General features: G+C 40.2%; 1 protein-coding gene across 1 annotated transcript in view; it reads right to left on the bottom strand.

The window, feature by feature from the left end:
- Window positions 1–552: 552 nt before the first annotated feature.
- Window positions 553–12,883, bottom strand: part of LOC110968901 (zinc finger protein GLI2-like) — a 58,092-nt gene continuing 45,761 nt past the window's right edge. Inside the window, exons 8-13 of the mRNA XM_051941788.1 lie at window positions 9,847–9,984; window positions 8,690–8,839; window positions 7,276–7,440; window positions 6,315–6,569; window positions 4,853–5,177; window positions 553–4,467 (exon numbers count right to left, since the gene is read on the bottom strand). Coding sequence (XP_051797748.1) covers window positions 2,822–4,467; window positions 4,853–5,177; window positions 6,315–6,569; window positions 7,276–7,440; window positions 8,690–8,839; window positions 9,847–9,984 — 2,679 coding nt within the window. The 3' untranslated portion in view covers window positions 553–2,821. The remainder of the gene's footprint in view (window positions 4,468–4,852; window positions 5,178–6,314; window positions 6,570–7,275; window positions 7,441–8,689; window positions 8,840–9,846; window positions 9,985–12,883) is intronic.

The raw sequence follows: 12,883 nt of genomic DNA, 5'->3' as shown, positions 1-12,883 counted from the left end.
ATAGTAAATAAATATATTTATATTTGGTTAAAGTACCAGTAAGCATCAAAACCTGCCAAAATACAGTTTTTATTGTGTTCTATTTTTTTTTTGGTGCATTTCTTTTCATTAAGATGCGTTTATACCATAAAAATATGAAGTAAATTTGTTTTTGCTTGGTTAAAACACCAATAAGCATCAAAATCTTCTAAAATGCAGTTAGTATTATATTTTATTTTATTTATTTTTGTGTTGCATTCTTTTTTAATTTAAACACATTTTTACCACAGAAATATGAAATAAATGTCTTTTTCCTGTTTAGGATACTGATAAGCATTAAAAATATCTTAAAATACAGTTTTTATTATATGTTATTTTATGTTTTTCCTGCCTTTCTTTTCATTAAGACACATTTTTACTACAGAAATATTAAATAAATGTGTTTTTATCTGTTTAAGACACAGATAGGCATTAAAAATCTGTCAGAATCCAGTTTTTGTATGTGAAATGACCAAGAAGGGAATCAGAAATGACTTGCGTTGCATAAAAGACGACACAAAAACACCCTTTTGAAAAAATCAAAGTCAGCGTTGTATTTCTTAAAAATGTACAAACGATATTTACAGACATTTCGTTCAGCACAAACAAACAAACTGCTGCTGCGACGGCGTAGAAAAGGAAGATCCTGCCCTCGGATGTTCAGTATTCAGAGCTGATCAGTGGATTCGTCAACGTTCCGCTTCATGTGACGCCCGGACGTCAAAGTTAATCACTAATCAGATCCCGGCTGGCTGAGGGAAGCGAGGATTGAACTCCAGCAGAAATGATCTGAAACAAAGCCGAGCTCCGCTAATTTACAGTGATGGTACATTCCAAGTACAGTTTAATGCTTAGCTGAGGCAGGCACTTAGTAAAGTGATCTTACTGCAGATGTGGACAACAACCGAAAGTACCGCTGGTGGCTGCAGTCGTGAACAAAACTCCACAAACACTTATAGAGATCAGTTACATCACAAGTCTGAACTTTCTGTGAGAGAATGATTGAAACCAGAGTCTTTGCTACAAAAAAAATAGTAAAAACCAATCAGAACTCTGTTTGGAAGAGAGAAGTTTAACAGCAAACCTACCATCAAGCATGAAGGTGGCAGTATCATGCTCTGTGGAACTGGAAATTTCCACAAAGTAAATGGAATAATGAAGGAGGATTACCTCCACGTTCTTCAGGAGAACCTAAAACCATCAGCATAAGGGTGATCTTGGACACAGTTGGATGTTTCAACCAGACAATGAGTCCAAACACACATCAGACATGGTAAAGAAATGGTTCCATCAGGATAGAATGAAGGTTCTGGACTGGTCTCCCCAAAGTCCTGACTTAAACCATCAAGAACCTGAAGAACCAAGTCAGAAAGATGACAAGTTTAGTGGAACTGAACCAGTTCTGCCCAGAGGAGTCAAAGAAGAAGCAACAGAAGAGAAAACTAGAAGTTTGAAACCAAAAGAACCAAACTGATGTGGAAATGGACAAACAGTAATATTTCTGTACGAATATTTTTGACCTGGTAATTTTGGTTTTATTTACAGAAGAACTTAATAAACTTATGAAAGAACCAAAACCCAGGATTGGGCCCCAGAGCATGATACTACCACCATCATGCTTGATCATCAGTCCTCAACAGCCTAAGACCTGCCTAAGGTAGTCTGAAACCAGTCCTCAAAAAGTCTAAAACCAAGACCAAAATCAATACTTGAGCCAGTCCAAAACAACGTTCTGAACCAGTCAAAATACAGTATGAAGCCAGTTCTAAAAAGTCTAAAACCAGAGTCTGAAACTAGTTCAAGAGCTCTTCTAGAAAACCCCAGAGTATGATAATGCCACCAACATGCTTGACGGTGGGTTTGGTGATTCACTTAAGACAATCTGAAACCAGTCCTAAAAAGTCTAAAACCAGTACAAAATTGAGACCAAACCGAAAGAAACTACTCCTAAAGTTCAAAACCAGTCTAACATACAGTCTGAATCCAGTCCAGATGCTCTTCTAGCAAACCCCACTAGCTTTAGAAATGGTCTAAAGATTAGACTAGAAAGACTAGAAATGGTTCTGAAAATGTCAAAACACAAGATCAAAATCAAATCTAGATGACTCCTAAAAGTCCAAAAACTGCCCAAAATACAGCCTGAAACCAGTCATATAACCAGTAATAAACCAGTCCTAGATAAGTCAACAACCAGTACAAAATCAAAATTGGGCCCACAACCAATCCTCAAGCAAAAGTCCAAGAAAAGAAAAGTCCAGAACCAGTCCAACATACAGTCAGAAACCAGTCCAGAAGGACTTCTAGAAAGCTCCAGAGCATGATATTGCCACCTGCATACTTGACGGTAGGTTTGGTGTTCTTAGGGTTGAAGACCTCATCTTCTCTCCTCCAAACATATTTCTGCTCAGTTTTTGTTCCGTCTGACCACAGAACGACTCTGAGTGGATCTAATGGGTTCTATTTAAATTGACTCAGAGGAGTCAGCAGCTGTAGTCAAACATAAGAGATGTTAAGAGGCCATGGAACTATTTCCAGAAGACCTTCAGAGTAAATCTATAGAAGAACCAAAATACATGCTATAACAAACATAGGAACCTAAAGACTGCTGCGATATATGTGATTATTAACAAATGTAAGTAAATATTTGTTCACAACTGCACCTAAGGCAGAAAAACAGAATTATGGCTTTTCAAAAAAACAATAGAAAACTGTCATTTTAAATAATGAGCGATTAAGACTGCACATTAAAACAAGACACTGCAGAGGCTTCTGGCACCAAATCCCATCAGTCTAAAGTGAATGTTTATTGTGCGAACACATTCCCGTCAGAGTAAAGTTTAGTTTGTAGCCAAGACATCAGGTTGAGGAACTTGCTTTCCTCTGCCAGAGCAGTCAGCAGGGAGCTCATGTCCCCAATCGCCATGTTCCCAGTCGGAACCGGCGGCAACGTGACTGAGTTCCTGGGCGGCATGAGACGGGAGGAGTTCTGGGAAGGACTCTGCAGCAAACTTGAACTGAGGGTTCCCAACACAAGGCTGGAGAGATCCCTGCCATCCAGCATGATGTTGAAGTCGATCTGCTCCAGCGCCGCCTGGTCGCCGCCTGAACCAGGAGATGCTGCATAGTCCTCAAAAAGAGATAGGTCCACTAGAGAAGGTACATGAAGGTTCCCATTGGGCTCAAATACATGAATCCGCCCCGTGTACTGCACAGCATCGACGTTACCACTGCAATGAAGTCCTAACGTGGTGGAGAACTTGGAATTTGGTGGGTCCCTTGTTTGCTGCTGAGGTTTGGGTTCTCTTGGTGGCCTCGGCTGGAGAATCAACATCGGTCCGTCACAGTCCTCTAGTTGAACATGCACCGGCTTGTTTCCATTCCTGTCAAACCCACCGACGCCTTTCCTGAACCTGCACTGAGATCTGACCACCTCATTGAGATGCTGGAAGACGTTTGTTCCCGGTTCAGAGTTCGGTTGAGTGCATCTCTGCTGATTGGAGCTGAGATTGTGATTGAGAGATCCAATGTTCTGGTTTTGCTGGTGGATGACCAGGTTCACTTGGGGGAATCCTGAAGAGGTTTTGTTCCACTGGATGGGTCCATTGTTCCTCAGCGAAGATGGAAACATCCCTGGACTCAAAGAGGGCAGAACCTGAGTGGACTGGTTCTGGTTTATCCTTCCCTGGTGATACAACTGCTGCTGGAGGGCGAAGGATCTTTGATGATCTTGGTGGTCGGTTGACACTCTGTTAGTTGCGTTGCTGAGGTCGGGCAGTGATGAGTCTTTATCCGGGATGTTGGTTGGTTTCATGGTGACTGAAGTGCTGGAAGGGAAGCGGTGGATGGAGGCTTGCTGGGACAAACACTGCTGATCTGCTGCAGGAGGCGGATGAGGCTGCATGGTGTCCAACCTGTTGTAGCGCTGCATTCGAGGCTGGCTGGAAGGATCCATCGCCAGCTGTGTCACCGGGTCACTGGCTCGGCGGGGGATGTTTGACGGGACCTCATGGGGCATCAAGCTTCCATGCTGCCTGGAAGGAAGGACTCTGTTAGAGGACTGGAGCACGTGGTCCATGCATGGAAGAGGCATCAGAGGCTCCCCTCCAGTGGCGATGGTGTATTTAGCCTTGAAGTGGTAGTGCTGGGCTGGGGTCAGACTCCCATAGCCACCCAGCTGCCCCCCACACTGACTGGCCTGACTGGAGCGCCGCAAGAAAGCAGAGATTGGGTTGCAGGAGTCTGCTGAGGTGATGTTGCTGGGGCAGTCGAGTTGGGAGGCCCGGCTGGAGAAACCAGGGTAGATACCCGAGGACCGGCGGCTGTAAACTAAACTCAAGGTGCTGGAGGTGCTGTCGCATCGATCCAACAGGTTTCCCACCTCAGTCACTTTACCGGAACCAGGAAAGGACATGGGACCACCATCCATACTGGGACTGTCCAGGAAGAACCCTGAGAACAGACACAAGAGGACGTTAATCATCAAATCTGCAGGATTACGAGGTGGTTCAGTTCCGTTTTTGGTTCAGTCTTACCATCTTTGAATAGTGGGTAATTTCTGGCTCACTGGAATCAGCAGCTGTAGTCAACAAGACAACAAATTTAGTTGAACGGCACCAGAATTGGTACCGTTCAACTAAATTTGTTGTCTTGTTGACTCAGACTTGAGTCACTTAAATCAACAGTATAATGATACCGCCACCTCCATGCCTGGTGGTAGGTATCGAGACAAGTCAAAGGTCAATCAGAAGCTTGAAACCAAAAGAACCCAACTGAGGTGGAAATGGACAAATTTAATCAAATATTTCTTGCTAACCGGTTGTGGCGCTCGACTCACCACTCGCTGGCATCGGTGGGAGTTTGGTGCCAAGGTCCAGTTCTGTTGGGTTGCTTTCCCACCGACATGAGTCCATCGCCGCCTTCAGCTTCTCCGTCTTTAGCTGCTCGAGGCAGCGGCTGGTGCTGAACTGCTTCCTGAAGTTTCGACCCACTGCTGCGACACCACCGGATCCTTCATGGAGGTCATCGAGGGCGATGAGGTCCTCCAGACTCCCCCCGATGAGCGCCGCCGTCTCTACTCCACTGTCATGGTTGGCGGTGCCGCCAGGTGGTGATGGTTCGCTGCTGCATGATGACTGACCGCCAGGGCTGGACTGATACACCTGAGAACCAGAGGAACACCTGTTAGGACTTTTCTTTAATTTGGGTCATTTTTTTAACCTAATTTTGCGCTTTTTTGTTCTATATTTTCTTCCTTTTGTGTAATTTTGGGGCCATTTTGCATCTTTGTGTGTAAATTTTTCACCATTTTCTCATACATTTTGAATTTATTAGATATTAAAAGTAAAAAGATGAACAGATCATCTGTCAGTGAAGCTTTTATCCACATTAATTGTACATAACGAGTGTTTTCTTTTCCCTCCAGGACAACAGAAAATAAAAATTCTCTGCTGTTCCTGCCTTTAAATCCACACAGCTCTGACTGCTTCTCTCGAACATATTTAATATATTCGCTGCTGAAAAGCTGCCTTGATGACAGCTTGTATTTCACTCAAAGTTTGAATTTCTCAGATGGAGGTTTGACGGGCCTCCGCTGGAGTTTGTGAAGGAAAAAGGTCAAAAACTGGCAAAAAAAAACCCACATTCAGCTGAGAGTTTCTGCAAAAACAAAGTACAGAATAATACAAAATGCAAAATAATTAGACAAAGGCACGCAAGAAGTGGCAGAAAATTACAGGAAAAGTTGCAAAAACTTGAAAATGACTCAGGTAAAGATGAAAAAAAATACCAAAAAGTTCAACAAACCCCTTAGATATGAAACAAATGAAATATTAAAATGAGCAGATGGCAGAAAAATGCTAAAAAAAAAAATAAAGAAAAACAATGAAAAAATACAGAAACGAAGCAAAAATGACAAAATGACACAAAAAGACAAAAATTAGGCGAAAAATTAGTCAAACCCAACAAAGAGGTGCATAAATGACACAAAATGTCCCAAAAATACAAAAGCGACACAAAAATGACAGAAAAATATGTAAACGTGGCACAAAAGAATGACACTAAAATGACAGGAAAATGTGCAAAAATGACACGAAAGAAGTAAAAATGGCAGAAATTAGAATAAAAAATGACCCAAATTAAAGAAAAGATGTGAAAATGAGGACTGATGTGTTCTGTGAGCTCACCTTAGTAAAGTCTGTCCACGAGGAAAGTCAGAAAGAGGAGAAAATGAAAGTAAGAGAGCAGAAGATAGTTTTAAAGGAAAAGAAGATTCTGTAGATCTAAAACAAGATTTTTACCACAGAGTTTTCCGTTTTGATTCCTTTGACGTGCAGAAAGTCCTCCAGGCCTCTGGGGGCGCCGTCGGCCATCTTGGCGTCTCCGGGTTCCGTCTCGTTCTCGCCGTTTTCTCTCAGCCTCGGCGGCAGCGGATCGCTGCGCTGCTTCCTGGTGACGTGAGCTTCGGGGCCGTGAACCGTCTTTACGTGTTTCCTCAGAGAACTCGGGTCGGTGTAGCGCTTCGTACAGCCGGGGATCTTACAGACATACGGTTTCTACGGGTACGGGAAGAAAAATGCTGTAGCGAAGAGAGTCTGACAACTACTGACTCAAGACTCAATAAAGACTGGTCAAACGGACTCAAGACTGATTTGGACTGACTCAGGACTGGTTCTTAATGACTCAGAGTTTCCACGATGACACACGGTTTGTTCAAAATGACTAAATTTTTCAATGAAACATACTCATGCTTGTCCCTAATGAATACAACTGTTCCAAAACAATTAAAAATGCCCAACATTGGTCCCAAAGGACCTAAAATGGGTCAATAATGACTAAGATGTTTTCCAAAACGCCAAAAGCAGTCTAAAATATACTGGACGGAATGGATTTTAGACAAATGTAGAGTCTTTATGGGCATTTTTGTTGTTGTTTTGGGACAAGCATGAGTCATTTTGGAGAGAACAAATTAATTTTTTTGTTGGCCTTTTAGTCATTTTGAACAGATTATATTTTTCTAGATTTTTTTGTCAACTATTGAGTAATTTTTGGCTGGTTTAACTCATTTTGAACAGACTTAAATTGATGACAGTTACAAGTTTAAGTCGGTTTAAAAAATTGCCATTTTTAGTCAGTTTTTGGCATTTTGGAAAACTTTTGAGTCATTGACTCATTCTAGGTCAATTTGTTTCCGACGGTATTTTTGTTGCTTGCTAAACCTGCAGCAGCTTCGTCTCTGATTACAGCGTGGTTCTTCAGTACCTCGTTGGAGTGGGTCCGGTTCTGGTGCTTGGCTCGGTCCGAGGCGTTGGAGAAAGCCTTGTTGCAGCCTTCGTGCTCGCAGACGTATGGTTTCTCTCCGGTGTGAGAACGAAGATGAGTTTTCAGGTTTTCCAGACGAGAGTAGGCCTTGGAGCAGCCTTCAAACTGCAGCAGAAACAACAAATACTGTGAGATAAAAGGTAATACTGAAAGAAAAAACATCTGCAGAGGTGTCAGAGATGAGAAAATGACTCAAAATGATAAAAAAAAGATGCAAAAAATGTAAGACTTGTGGTGCAACAAACATTATTATATGCAACTATTATACCAAAAATATACAAAATGACGCTCAAATTATACAGGATTAGACAAAAGATGCAACAAAATTAAACAAAACTAGACAAAGGGATACAAAACAGACAAAAAATCTGCAAAAATTACATAAAAAGAAGCAAAAATTAAATTAAACAAAATTCTGCAAAAATGGAATAAAAGAGACAAAAAGATGAAAAATTACACAAAAGGGGCAAAAATGACACAATTAAAAAAATTATAGGTAAAAATGTGCAAAAATACACAAGATGCAAAAAACTACACACATTGATGCAAAAATGCCACAAAGTTTGTTTTTTTTAAATTCTGCAAAAATGACTGAAAAAACTCAAAAAATGCAAAAAATACACTTTTACTCACTGTGTCCCGGTGTTTCTACCCACTGTGTCCTTGTGTTTTTACCCACAGTGTCCTGGTGTTTCTACCCACTGTGTCCCGGTGTTTCTACCCACTGTATCCCAGTGTTTTTACCCACTGTGTCCCGGTGTTTCTACCCACTGTGTCCTGGTGTTTTTACCCACTGTGTCCTGGTGTTTCTACCCACTGTGTCCCGGTGTTTTTACCCACTGTGTCCTGGTGTTTCTACCCACTGTGTCCTTGTGTTTCTACCCACTGTGTCCTGGTGTTTCTACCCACTGTATCCCAGTGTTTTTACCCACTGTGTCCCGGTGTTTCTACCCACTGTGTCCTGGTGTTTTTACCCACTGTGTCCTGGTGTTTCTACCCACTGTGTCCCGGTGTTTTTACCCACTGTGTCCTGGTGTTTCTACCCACTGTGTCCCGGTGTTTCTACCCACTGTGTCCTGGTATTTTTACCCACTGTGTCCCGGTGTTTTTACCCACTGTATCCCAGTGTTTTTACCCACTGTGTCCCGGTGTTTCTACCCACTGTGTCCTGGTGTTTTTACCCACTGTGTCCTGGTGTTTCTACCCACTGTGTCCCGGTGTTTTTACCCACTGTGTCCTGGTGTTTCTACCCACTGTGTCCTTGTGTTTCTACCCACTGTGTCCTGGTGTTTCTACCCACTGTGTCCTGTGTTTCTACCCACTGTGTCCTGGTATTTCTGGTGTTTTTACCCACCGTACACTTGTGTGGTTTCTCCCCCGTGTGTCTCCTCATGTGAACCACCAACATGTACTGAGCTTTGAACGGTTTCTGTTCCCGAGAACAAGAATCCCAGCGGCAGACGAACTCCTTCTTCTCCCCGTGGATGTGGTCATTATTGATGTGCTGCACAAACACACACATTAAACACACACATTAATACACACTGAGTGGGTTTTTCTGGATGTTTGTTCAGGAATCCATCTAATCTGAGTGAATCTCAGAGGAAAGAGCCTCTAATTAGGACCAGAATTAAAGGAAAACACAGAAGCCTCACTTATTTAAAGTCTGATTTTGTCTCTGTGCAGTCAGAACTTTAGTTTACATCTGAATTTTTAGTTTTCTGTCATGTTTCTTTGCAAGTTATTTTTTTACTGTTCCACAAATGGAACACAAAAACTTGTACTTTACAATGCAAAAATGACTGGAAAACTTATAGAAAAATGATTTTAAAATCAGAGAAAATGGGCAAAATGTGACACAAAAATACAGAAAAAAAGCAAAAATGACACAAAATAAACAAAAGTCAAAAAAATGCAAAAAAATCTTTTAGAAATAGGCAAAATGTGACACACATACAGAAAATGTGCAGAAATGAAACAAAAAGATGCAAAAGTGACAGAAAAATGCAGAAATTACTCAAAAACATGTAAAAATGGCAGACAAATGGACAAAATCTGACACAAAATACAGAACATGTGCAAAAATGACACAAAAAATGCAACAGAAAAATACAAAAATTATACAGAATGAAACAAAAATAACACAAATATGTAAAAAAAACTGCACATAAATAAAAAAAATCGAAAATATGTACAACTGACACAAGACAAAAACAAAAATGACAGATTAAAAATGTATCTAATTAAAAAAATGACACAAAAATCAGCGACATATGTATATTAAGGACTGAAAACTAAAAAACATTTTTGTTGTTTTTCATTTAACATTTTACCGCTAAAGAAAGAGACCAAAACTATAAATAACGTCCAAGTTTTATGTCTTTTTATGGACAAAACATCAACATTTAGCAGATAATTTCAGGTTTTTACACTTTATTTCCCTGTATTTTTGGTACGTTTGCTGCCAGACTTTGTGCGTTTTTTAAAAGTGGAAGCGTTTTGCTTTCTCACGTGGACGAGCTGCTCCTGGGAGTCGAACTCTTTGCTGCAGTTTTCCCAGCGACAGTTGGTTTCGTAAACGGCTTCGGCTTCCTGTTTGGATTCGTCTCGATCCGCGTCGTCCTTCAGCTCCGACAAACGGCGACGGTTCTGAGCAGAAAAATAAAAGCACACGACAGAACATCAGCTTCTCATTTTAAAAAAAGAACTTGACAACTCTCCTCACTTTCACCACAATGTTCTCAACTACACAAAGTCCAGTTTTCTTTTAAAAAGTCTCCATTTTCCAAAAAAGTTCCAACTTTTCACAGAATAAAAAGTATTTTTCACCCTGAAAATGTTTTAGTTTTCCCAAAATGTCAGAAAAAGCCCTGATTTTCTTCAAACATCCCAAATTTCAATCAATCAATCAATCAATCAATCAATCAATCAATCAATCAATCAATCAATTCAAATTTTTCCAAACTGTGTAAAAGCTTCTAACTTTTTTTAAGTCTCAACTTTCCAAACAATTTTCTACTTTTTACAAAATTTCCTCATTTTGCAAAACAATGTCGTCACTTTCAAAAAGTTTCCAACGCTATAAAAATATCCTCAGTTAGCAAAAAAGTCCTCTTTTTTTAAAAAGAAAGAAGTCCTTATTTTTAAAACTCTCCTAACTTTCCACATCTAAATAAAATTACTTCAAAAATTTCCTCAGTTTTGCAAAAAACTGTTCTCAATTTCAAAAAATGTTTTATTAATTAAAAAAAGGCCCCAATTACCGGCAAATTTTTTTTAAAGTCCCTAATTTCTTTAATTAAACCCACTTTTATAAATTATCCTCACTGTGTAAAATGTCCTGTTAAAAAAACGAAAAAAGGAAGTTCAAACTTTCCATAAACTTTTTTCAAGAACATTGTCACTTTCCAAAAGGTTATTCAGCTTCAAAAATATAAAAAAAAACCTCACTTTTAAAAAGAAAATCTTTATTTTCCTCGTTTAAAAAAATGTTCCAGTTTTCCCAAAAAGTTGTTTGAAAAAATATTGCTGGGCTTCAAAAGTGTCCTCAATTACCGGACAAAAGTCCTGAATTTTAAAAAAAAGTTCTTTCGGACTATTTTCAGACAAACTCACTTTTCTAAATTGTCTTAATTTTGCTAAAAGTTCTTATTGTTTAGCAAAAAGTTGTCATTTCTGATTCAAGTAAGAATATTTTTTAAAAACGTCCCAATTTTCCAAAAACTAAGTCCTTGCTTCATAAATGTACCAGCTTCTTTAGTTTCACTTTTCCAAAACACTGTCAATTAAAAAGAAAATGAAACAACCTCACTGCCTAAAATGTCCCAACTTTTCTCAGAAATGTCTTCAGGCTCCTTAACTTAGACATTTTCCAAAAATGACTTTACAGAAATATTGCTATGCTTCAAAAATGTCCTCAATGACCAGAAAAAAAGCCCAAATTTTCAAAAAGTATCCCTCATTTCTTTAATTCTGTTTCTCTCTAAAGGTCTTATTGTTTTAAAAAGTCGTCTCTTCTGACTCCGTGCAGAATATTTTTTGATTTAATTCGACTCACTTTCTGAGAAAAAAAACCTATCCTGATTCTATCAAAATATCTTTTTCCCACTTTGAGTTACAGTCAAACCAACAGCATCCCGTCAGAAAGTGAAAGTGACGCTCGCTTTGTCCCAGCCGGCTTCCTGTACAACACACTCTAACACACACACTCTAAAACACACACACAATAACACACACACCCCGTGCTGACTGCAGCAACACACACCGTCTTCATCAATCGTGGTTTCCCCCAGACGCCGCTGAGCTCCGCCGCCATGCATCAAACCCAAAGCTGCCTCGCTATCGCCGAGCGGCCGCAAATTTGTCAAGCGGACGAGAAAAGAGACAATAAAGCCGAGCCGATATTTCATGAAAATGAAGCGCCGTGGCACAGTTTACGGCCGGACGCACTTTTTCTGCCTTAAACAAGCAGGTCGCTGGAGAATGCGCTCCCCGGAGTCGGACCCGCACACAGGAAATGGCAAAACAAACCCTGAAAAATCCACCCAGAGCTGCAGATCAAGAGTCTCTGAAAGGTTCCAAAGTTTACCTCCGCTAAAGACTAGAATGAATAAAACACACATCTGGTGTTAGGAAAAAGTAAAAAACTCATCAGAAACCTGTCCCCAAGAACACCAAACCTACCACAGAGCATGGAGGTGGCAGTATCATGCTCTGGGTCTCTCTAGAACTACTTCTGGACTGGTTCCAGACTGGATTTTGGACTACTTCTGGACTTTATTTAGGAGTAGTTTAGGTTTGGTTTTGGTTCAGACTCTGGTACTGGTTTTAGACTTTTATAGGACTGGTTTCAGACTGGATGTTGGACTTTCTTGGGAGTGGTTTTAGATGGTCTTAAGTGGGTCTTGGACTTTTGGACAAGTACTCTGGATTTCATTTTGGTCCTGGTTTTAGACTTTTTAGGACTGGTTTCAGGCTGTCTTCGGCTTCCTTTTTAACCCCAAAAACACGAAACCTACCACCAAGCATGGAGTTGGCAGTATCATGCTCTGGGGATTTCTAGAAGTGCTTCTGGACCGGTTTCCGACTGGATGTTGGACTGGTTCTGGAATTTTTTTTTGGGACTGGTTTGAGTTTGATTTTGGTCCTAGTATTGTACTGGTTGTTGACTTTTGTCAGACTTTTTTCAGATTGTTTCTAAGCTGGTTTCAGACTATATTCTGACTAGTTCTGAACAATTTTTTTTGGATTGGTTTAAATTTGATTTTGGTTTTAGATCTTTTTAGGACAGATTTTTGACTTTTTTAAGGAGTCATTTAGGTTTGGGTTTAGTCCTGATTTTGTACTGATTTAGACTGTTTCTAAAACTGGTTTCAGTTTTGGACTTTATTTTTAGGATTGGTTTATGTTTGATTTTGTTCCTGGTTTTAGACTTTTTTTTAGGACTGGTTTCAGACTGTATGTTGGACTGGTCCTGGACTTTCTTGGGACTGGTTTATGTTTGCTTCCAGTCTTGGTTCTTCTGGTTTTGGATGTGATTTAAAGTTGG

Source organism: Acanthochromis polyacanthus, chromosome 22, assembly GCF_021347895.1.
Source record: "Acanthochromis polyacanthus isolate Apoly-LR-REF ecotype Palm Island chromosome 22, KAUST_Apoly_ChrSc, whole genome shotgun sequence".
NCBI classification, from domain to species: Eukaryota; Metazoa; Chordata; class Actinopteri; family Pomacentridae; genus Acanthochromis; species Acanthochromis polyacanthus.
This window is presented reverse-complemented; position numbering and strand designations above follow the sequence as displayed.